General features: G+C 54.0%; 1 protein-coding gene and 1 pseudogene across 2 annotated transcripts in view; both read left to right on the forward strand.

The window, feature by feature from the left end:
* Positions 1–933, forward strand: part of DIS3L2 (DIS3 like 3'-5' exoribonuclease 2) — a 378,448-nt gene extending 377,515 nt beyond the window's left edge. Inside the window, exon 21 of the mRNA XM_025404797.1 lies at positions 423–933. Coding sequence (XP_025260582.1) covers positions 423–590 — 168 coding nt within the window. The 3' untranslated portion in view covers positions 591–933. The remainder of the gene's footprint in view (positions 1–422) is intronic.
* Positions 934–6,794: 5,861 nt separating this feature from the next.
* On the forward strand, positions 6,795–8,441 carry LOC112635897 (annotated as a pseudogene). Its single transcript, XR_003122104.1, has one exon. The product of XR_003122104.1 is annotated as a nuclear receptor-binding factor 2 pseudogene (transcript).
* The last annotated feature ends 652 nt before the right edge of the window (positions 8,442–9,093 follow it).

Here is a 9,093-nt window from a genome sequence, read left to right on the forward strand (position 1 = left end):
GGCACCACCTTCCCTTCCTTGGGGGCAACCACAGTGGAGAGAGAGGCGGGGCTCTGCCTGTCCCTCTAATGCAGCAGGGCTGCTGGCCTTCTGGGGTCCTTTTAAGAACCTGATAAAAGCTATGAATTTACAAGCAAGAAATTGTCTGGAACCGTTTTCACCAACAATGTGCCCTGAAGGTGGACCCGGGCCCCCAGGTTGTGTTTCATAAGCCTTGGGAGTGCTCAGGATGCATCTGACTCCCCAGCTCTGCCCTGACCCAGAGCGTTCTTCCTGGAGGGGACCCCCATTACAGACAGGCAAGCAGAGGCTTCCAGAGGCCAAAGGAGGGGCCTAGGGTCCTGCTGCAGGGATGGAGGCAGAGCTGCGCCTCAACATCAGGCCCTGCCGTCCTTGTCCCCTCACGGCCGGGCTCTGCACAGGTCATCACCATCTTCAGCCTGGTGGAGGTGGTCCTGCAGGCAGAGTCCACAGCCCTCAAGTACAGCGCCATTCTGAAGCGGCCAGACACCCACGGCCACCTGGGCCCTGAGAAGGAGGAGGAGGAGGAAGAGTCTGATGGTGATCCCGAGGACTCAAGCACCAGCTGAGCTCTGCCAGCCACCTGCCCCACCTGCCTGTCCTGCCACACTGGCTTTAGGAACAGGACCTATTGACACAGAGGGGGATTTTTAATTTGGTTTTTAACAACTCAGGGGTTTGTTTTTACTTTTATTTAATTTTTACAGCTCAACTTTTAAACAAACTGCAGGGGAGAGGGTGGGGCTGGAAGGAAGGCTGAGGCCTGGTCAGCAGTGACCCCAGCAGAGTGGGCCCCAGTCCTCCTGGGAGGCCAGCCCCCCTTTTTTCTGGGCCCTAACGCCCTCCTCTGCCCAGGAAATGGGGGGTTTCTGCAAATCAGTGTCACAGAATAAAATCAAGTGTGGAGTGCCATCTGGTGTGTGGGGCACCTCTAGGAAGCCTGGGCAGTGGAATGCCCCTTGCACCCAGGGCAAGGGACCCAGCTCAGGCTCCACCCCTCACTGTTGAGCCGATGTCACCGCCCGGAACCTTCCTGTCAGTTCCAGCACGATTCAGAGTCGGCTGCGTGGCAGATTGATGCCGGAGTCTCATTCTGCCTGATTAAAAATGGAATTAGTATGCAGGACTGAGAGCGTCCCCGTCACCCTGATGCATGTGACTGTGTCCAACCCTGCCCCCGCTTCCTCCTGCACCAGCTCTGCAGGGCCTGGTGGGGGTCATGGGTCCTGCAACACCGTCTCCCCACAGTTCCTCAAGCAGCACTCTGTGAGGCCCTGTGCCCGGCTCTGGTGTGAGTTGGTGCCCTGGCAGCGCTAAGGGAGACTGGACAGAGAAGCTGGCCTGGGCCTGGTAGAGGGGAGGAAGGGCCCTCAAGTGGGTTCCCAACCAGGAGGGGAAACCGGCTCCTGGTGACACAGCCTGGCCCCATTGCCCACCCAGTGTCCCGAGTACCCACGGATCCCACCTGCCTCGGGTCCCGGGCAGAGCTGGCCGGCCACTGGGCAGTCCCTTCCCCAGCCAGCCCGACCCCAGCCTGCCCTCCTTCCCCCTCCGTGGGGGAAGCTCCGTGGCTTGGCTTCCCCGAGAGCTGCCAGAAACTAGGATGAAAGCCGCGGTGAGCACGGCCTCTGCTCCCCCGCACCATGTCCTGGGGTGTCTGGATTAACAAGCTCATTTGATCTGGTTACAGTGAATTTTCTTCAAAGAAACACTCAATCAGGTCCCTTGTCAGAGTGCCTCGCAGCGCCTGAACGACAGTGACTGGGCACGGCTGCCTTTGTTCTGCCACCGTCAGATGGGGCTGGCTGTGGGAGGCGACCAAAGACGTCCCCGCCCCTGCCCTCGGAGCCTTTCCCTCCTCCAGGGCTCAGCCACCTCAGGCGGCCTTCAGTCTGTGCGTCCTGCCACCCCCGAGATGTCCCAGAGGCCACGGTCACCCCCTCTGTTCCTGCCCCCAGAACCTTCTCCTGGAGCCAAGTATCTGCAGGGACAGACAAGCGAGCGTCTGGGGGTTTGGTGCTGGGGTATAGAAGGCTGTGGGGTGCTGCCCTGCCCCAGGCAGCCTGACTGTGAGAGCCCCAAACAGGAGACATCCCAGCCCCTTCCCCTCCCCTCTACGCTGCCCACCCTCTGAGGAACAGTGGCCAAGTTCCTCTCTGAGCCTCTCAGGCCAGGCTGGCCCTGTCCCCCAGGGCCTCCCATGAAGCCTGGGAGCTGTTCCCTCACAGGCAGCACAGACCTGGACGGACACCTGTCCCTGTGCCCCAGCGCCCCCAGGCCCCAGTGAGGAGTAGCCAGGGGGGTGAACAAGGGGGTTCCTGCTGCCTGGACTTGTTTGGGAAGAAGATGCTGGGCTCAAAGGTTCTTCAGACAGCCTCGCCTTCCCTGCTGGCCCCAGAGCATGGCAGGTCCCTGGAGCCGTGGAGGCCATGGCAGCCCCAGCCCAGTCCACCCCATCCCCATCTGGGGAAGTGGAAATCGTATCCACGAGGGTCAGTTCAGGCCTCTGCCTACAGTGACCTGGCAGTTTTGTGCCCAACTAGGGCCGGGGTCAGGCCCAGGCCGCCCCCACCCACACCCTACCCAGAGCTCAGAGAAGACGGCCCAGCCTTCTCCCCACGTCAGTCATGCTGAGCCCCGCGTCTGCGTTCACTCCTTTAAGGAACGTGGTTGACTCAATTCAGTGCCGCACATTCACGGGATGGCTCTCCATGGGTCCACTAGGGGCCCAACCTCTTACGTGGCCCCTCGCTAAAAGGACTCAACAGAAAGAGTGACCAGGCACTGACCCTCATTTGCAGGAGGACTTGGCCATTCCCTGAGCTGTCCCACAGCACCTGCCGGCCAGGGCCCAGGGCACAGAGCGAGACTCTGTCTTTTCCTCAAGGAGACACCGTGGGGGAGGGAGGGAGAGGTAGACACCACCAACCTCATCCCATGACCAGGGGCTAGCGACGCTCAGAGGCCCGTGAGTGTGTTCTCCACCCGGAAGGGTCAGTGCCAGCTCCCTGGACCCAGGGTAAGATGACGCAGGCCATGGCCCGGCCTGGGGAAGGAACTGAAGCCACCCTCCTGGAGAGAAACTGACACCTCCCCCGTTCCTGTTAGGAAGGACCTCAGGAAAGAACTGGGATCAGGCAGCCTGGGGTGGCGGCCTCCTGGCCCCTGAGAAGGATGTCAGGCCGCAGAAGGGAGGGGATGGGCATGAAGCTTGGGAAGGGGGCGCCAGAGGAGGCAAGGCCTGTGCAGAGGCAGCACCGGAGGCCACTGCAGTGACTCCACCACCCAGCAGCGCCGCCACGAGTCAGGAAGTGGGAGGCCAGGCAGGAGGGGCTGTGATGGCCCAGGTGCCAGGAGAAAGGGCTGAGGGGACAGTGCAGGCGTCCAGAGAGGCCTCGCGGGGACAGGCTGAGAAAGTCACAGGTGGGGATGGGCTTTCTCTAGAGTTGTGTGTGGCCTGAGGACAGTGCAGCAAGGAGGGCCCGTGGTGAGCACATGCAGCCGAAGCGACAGCTTGGACTCCTTTGTGGGACAAGAGCCTCTCAAGGCCACTGCAAGGTGTTCAGAGAACAAGGCCTGTGAGGATCTGCTGTGCCTGCAGCTGGTCAGTAGAACACTGGGTGTGCAGGGCCAGGGTGGGAAGGAGGAGAGCCGCATGGATGAAGGAGCCGGGCCTGCCCAGCAGTGCCTTTTGGGAGGGCAGGCAGGATGGGATGTGCAGCTGTGACCTGCCCGGCATAGAACTCCTTCCGGCCGGGGAGAGGAGGTCCCTTCTAGCCAGAATGGATCAGGAGGTCCCAGAAAGATCTGGGAGTAAGTGGATTGAGTTGGGCCTTAGAAGGAGAGCCAGGAACAGGCCAGGGGAGTTGGAGCCTGGCCAGGTATGGAGAGAGCAGGGTACACTTGCTGCACCTGTGAGAGGAGCCAGGGGAGACCCTGGTGGCCTGGGCCCACTTAGCTGGCTGCAAGTCATTACTACAGGCTCTGGATGGAGAGTGCAGAGTAGCACGCTCCTGCTGTCACTCCCTTCTCCAAGTCCACAAAGAGGCAAGAAAGGGAGGATTTTAAACCCAATCCATACTGCATGGCGGGTGAGAGCAGAGGAGCAAACAGCACTTTTGGATCCTGGAAAGCAGAGGATGAGTGAGTGTCCCAGGCATCACTGACCTGAGAAAGGCGACTCCAAAGCCAGCAGCAGCAACAGCTGAAACTGCCCTAGCCTACACCACAGGACCCCCAGCTCTGGGACTGAGCAGCACCGGGGACCTCTGGGCTGGGGTGGAGAGGGATGGCTGGAATCACTGTTGCAAACAATATATTCAGTAGGCAGGCAGCTCCCTAGATTCCACCATGGTCTGCAGAGGCCAACACCTGTCCTGACATCTTACCAGCGGGCCCTGGAGAGCCATCTCCTACAGAGGCAAAACGAAGGGTCTCTGGGCCAGGACCAGGCCTGTTCAGGGGGATGTGTGGCTAAGTGCATAAGGGGTGCTGAGACTAGCCCTCGTGTCCAGGCAGTCCCCAGGGCATGGATAGCCAGGCCCTCCCCTTCCAGACCAGAAATGAGAAGACCCCATCTAATCTCATTGCATGACCAGGGACTGGTGAAGCTGTCAGTTCTCTCTCCATCCCAGCAGGAGACAACCCGACCTCAGAGATCCCTCAACCCAGGGACCCAGCCAGGCCACCCTCCAGAGCATCTCAGTCTGCAAGCCCCTTGGTATACTTGGAGCTTCCAGTCACCCCGCTCATGCCTATCCATGCACAGCCAGGGATTGCCCTTCATGGAGGAAAACTTCCTGAAACAAACAAGAAACAAGCTCCGTGGGGAACACAGACCGTGGAGGAAAAAGAAAGCTGTAGAAAAAGATAGTGGACACCTTCATGGAGGTGCGAGAGCCATCGTGCAAGGAGAGGAGGTTCTAAAAAGTTCCTAGAGAGCAAAATAAGGGCCCTTGGGGGCACAATGATTGCCACCATGGAGACACATTTCGGTGCCACTGGAGTAAAAACACTGCAGACGGGTGAGCTCTCAACAGATAAATGTCCCTCACCTTCTTTCTCAGGAAAGATGGGCAGAAATGAGGGCAGAAGCCACAGAGAGGAAACCGTGGTGACAGGACCCAGGGTCCTCCAAGCTGCAGTGGAGCAAGTGCTCGGGACAGTGGCGAGGGAGCAGTTCAGCCCCAGGGTGGTGCCTGGCAGCCCGTCTCGGGACGTCCCGCCCAGGGCAGCAGTACAGCAACATGGATAGAAAGCCGAATTCCCCAGAAGAGCCTGAGAGAACACTGAAGTGCTTGGCATAGAGCCTCGGGTTGGATTCGTAGTACGTACAGAATGATCCACATGTGAAGATAAGACGATTATTGGCTTCAGAGAAAACAGCAGTGCAAGCAAGAAAAGGTAGCTAGTCCCAGTTTACGATCTGGCAATAGCGTTTACACAGTCGTCACGATAGAAATGCCGAGTCAGGATCTAGTTTACCGTAGAACTCTATCAGGAGGCTGGAAGATAGGGAATGCAGTTGGTGAAATGGAAGCTAAATGCTCTTTTTCCTCAGTGGGAAGGTGTGGCTTGAAGATGATTATAAACTCTCTTTCTGCCTCTTGAATCTTGCCAGGCTCCGGGGCTGCTAAGCTAATAATGTGGCAGAAGGGACACTGCCAGTTGCAGGCCCAGGCCTTCGAGACTGGCAGCTTCCCCGTCTCTGGAAACCCACCTGCCCTTCTGTGAGGAAGCCCAAGCAGCTCTGGAGAAGCCCTTGTGGAGGGGCTGCTCTCAGCCCACAGCCGGCACCAGGTGGGCAGCCATGCAGACCCCCAGCCTGCAAGCCAGGCCCGCTGAGGCCTCAGAGTACACACAGGCAGTCCCATCAGCCCTGCCCAGATGGCAGTTTTGTGATCAAAATATAGACAATAGACTATCATTGTTTAAGGTTGTTTGGGGGTAGTTTGTCACACAACAATAGATAGTAGAATATTAGTAGACTCTGTGTGTGTGTGTGTGTGTGGCATATATATATAGCTTAAAATTCAGACATGAAGAAGTATCTTATTTAGCAACAGTGGTAAATATTAAAATAAAAAACCAAGAGAAGGGAAAGTGGTTGCCTCGGAGATGGGAAAATGCGAGGAGGGAGACAGGGAACTGCTGTTTGTTTTGTTTTAACCTCGTAGATCGGTTTGATACTTTAAACTACATTCACTTATAATTTGGACAAAAGTAAAAGCTGAAGTTGAAAAAAAATGTATTCATGCTTAGCACAGGAATGATCCACAATTGGACTCCAAGGCTTGTACATTCAGCATAAGGTGTATGAAACAGTCCACTATTCTAGCAACAGATAAAATTCCTACTGACACGCAACCTCAGGTTCCCACTCGGTTAGAAGGCTGCGTATGGTCTTCTACTTAAAGCCTCAAGTAACAGTCATGGCAGTGACAAATCCTCATTGCCTCCATGGAACCTCTAGGCTCATGTGTGAGCCCAGGCTGGGCTGGGGTCCCTGGGAGCCCAGGGTGAGTGGCCAGTCCCTGGGCAACTCCGTGAGCCAGGAGCGGCTGTGTCACCTGCACGGTCGATGGGTCTCTTCTGCAGAAGAGTGTGCCCCAGTCCTTGCTGGGCACAGATGTAAGAGGTGTTCATGGGTCAAAATCACAGATTTCAAGGGCTGATAGGAGTCAGAGTGGGGACTGGGAGGGCTGAGGCAGGTTAAAGATTTGAGAGGGGCTGCTGTCTCCGCAGCTGCGTCACACTGCTCTACTGTCCCCTCCATGTTCCCCCACTGCGGCCTCCCCTGGGGTCTTGTGGAAGTAACTGAAGGCCCCTCAACCTGGCTCATCATCAGAGCAGACTGTTGATTAGCTGCGGGCAAATATGAAGAGGCGATTTCCTGTCACTGAAAGGCCGTGGTGTGTCTTTCTGAAGCTACGGAGCTGACGCAGGCTGAGCAGGCTGACCTTCCGCTGGAACTGCACAGGCATAGCCACGCGAAACCGCGCCGGTTTGCCCGGGAGACGCGGACAAGGGCCCAGTAGAACGCAGACAAGGATGGGGCTGCCCATCTTCAGGCCTCTCACAGCCCCTCTGCTGAAGATGCAGAAGCACAGCCCTCCACAGAGGAACGCCCGCCCGAGACTCAGGGCGTCTGTGACAGGGATCCAGACACACGACTGTTCTTACTTCAGCAAAAGACTGAACCAGCAGAGCCGTGTATTGGAAGCAAAGCCTCAAAGCACGATGAACACCTGTAGAGGAGCAGGCAACCCAGTTGCAGGTTTGAAGAGGCATGTGGAATTCCTTGTGGCAGAGAAGGAAAGATTAAGGAAAGAAAGTGTAAACAGGTAAAGGCTGAAAAGGCCAGACTTCTAAAAGGTCCAGTAGAAAAGGAGCTGAATGTGGGTGCTGATTTTGTAGAAAAGTCAGTTACGGAGCGTGCCTCTGCATTCGAAAACCGCTACACCCTCTTCAGCCTTGCAGAGGTTTGCAGCAGATGCCAGGAACGTCAAGTACGTTCCAGTACCCGATCTTCTCCCTCGGATTTTCCATCTCCAGAGCGTCCCCTTACGGAGCGCTCTCAGGATATTCTGAAAGTATTTGTGAGTAATTAAAATGGAAGGCCATAGAAGAAGGGAGAAGAGGAAATAGTACTAAATAATACAGTTAATGCAGCAACAAACAATGAAAAGGGAAAGCCACAGGCAAGGGTAATGCTGGAAATGCCTCGTCATCTGGCGTACTGTGGGAGACGAGGCATTGCCAGGACGTGGGGAACAGTCACTGTGAAGCGTGTCGCATATCGGATTCACTGACTTGAGCTAATGATGCCGACCTGGCAGACACTAAACTCATGGAGGGTCAGTTTCTCCTGATACCAACCAAATGGCTTGCTGGAAGATTTTTTTCAAGCAGCAATTATTTTTCTTATCGTCAGGGTTAAAATGTTTAAAAGTATGTTATGTGTAATTAATCTATAATGCCATAAATGATCATGCAAAACCTAAATATTAAAATGACGGCCTGAGGGGCTGCTTCGTATTTGAAACATACTTTGTCTCAGGCATTGATGTATGCATTTTGTTAATGATGTTGTGTTTAAGGTGTGTAAGACACTCCTTTCTAGATGAAACCATATGTGCCACACTGTGCACTACTCGTAACAATGATAACCTCAAGACTATCAGGAGAAATGTTTACATTTCCGTGTTATGAAGAAACCAAATTATTAGTTATGCTTCTTAACACCAGTTACCAGTTTACATAATTAATAAGGGTGCATTTTAAGTTCTAACTCTGTTTATTGCATATGCATCATTTGAAAATACCAAGGAAGTCTGTTCTTTGTTTTTAATGATCCGCGAGTGGAAGGAATGCTAGTTGGCAGTATTTGATTGTAAGAAATCAATAAAGTAATTGTATTTTTTAAAAAAAGATCTGAGCCCTGGTGGAGGCAACAGGACGCGATGCCTTTCACATTCAAGAAGGTTCTGGAGACGAGAGGTGATTCTTGGAATGATGAGCTTCAATTTGCACATGCCTGAGTTTAGGTTCTGAATTTAAAACCTTATTGTAAGATCATCTCTTTGTACCTTCTCTCTTTTTAAGGGTTTTTATAGTTTGGTGGCAGTTTGTGGTTTTGTTTTGTTTTTAATATTTAGAAAGTCACTTTAGGAGAAACATCCATTTAAATAATTTATTTTACTTCAGAACGTTGTTTTTCTCAGCCAGGCTCATGAACTGTGTTGTGTTCTTTAACATTCACAAATTGTGTATTGCTTGGTTCTGGAAACCAGTTAGCCAAATAATTGAGACCCCACCAGAAATTGAAGTGCAAAATAGAACAGGAAAGCAAAACTCTCCATTAGTGTATTCAGCTTAACAGGTTTTCAACCTACCAGTCGTCCTCCTGGTTCTTATGATACAAGATCAAGGTTAAACCACTGAATACAGTTACAGTGTCCTTGACTTCATAAGCTTTCCTTTCCACGCATCCATATAGATGCCCGAAGCACCGTTCAGGGCAGAATTTAGTCTTGTCCCGCACTCTCAAAGGACAACCATGAGCTAGGACTT

This window comes from Theropithecus gelada, chromosome 12, assembly GCF_003255815.1.
Source record: "Theropithecus gelada isolate Dixy chromosome 12, Tgel_1.0, whole genome shotgun sequence".
In the NCBI taxonomy this organism is placed as follows: Eukaryota; Metazoa; Chordata; class Mammalia; order Primates; family Cercopithecidae; genus Theropithecus; species Theropithecus gelada.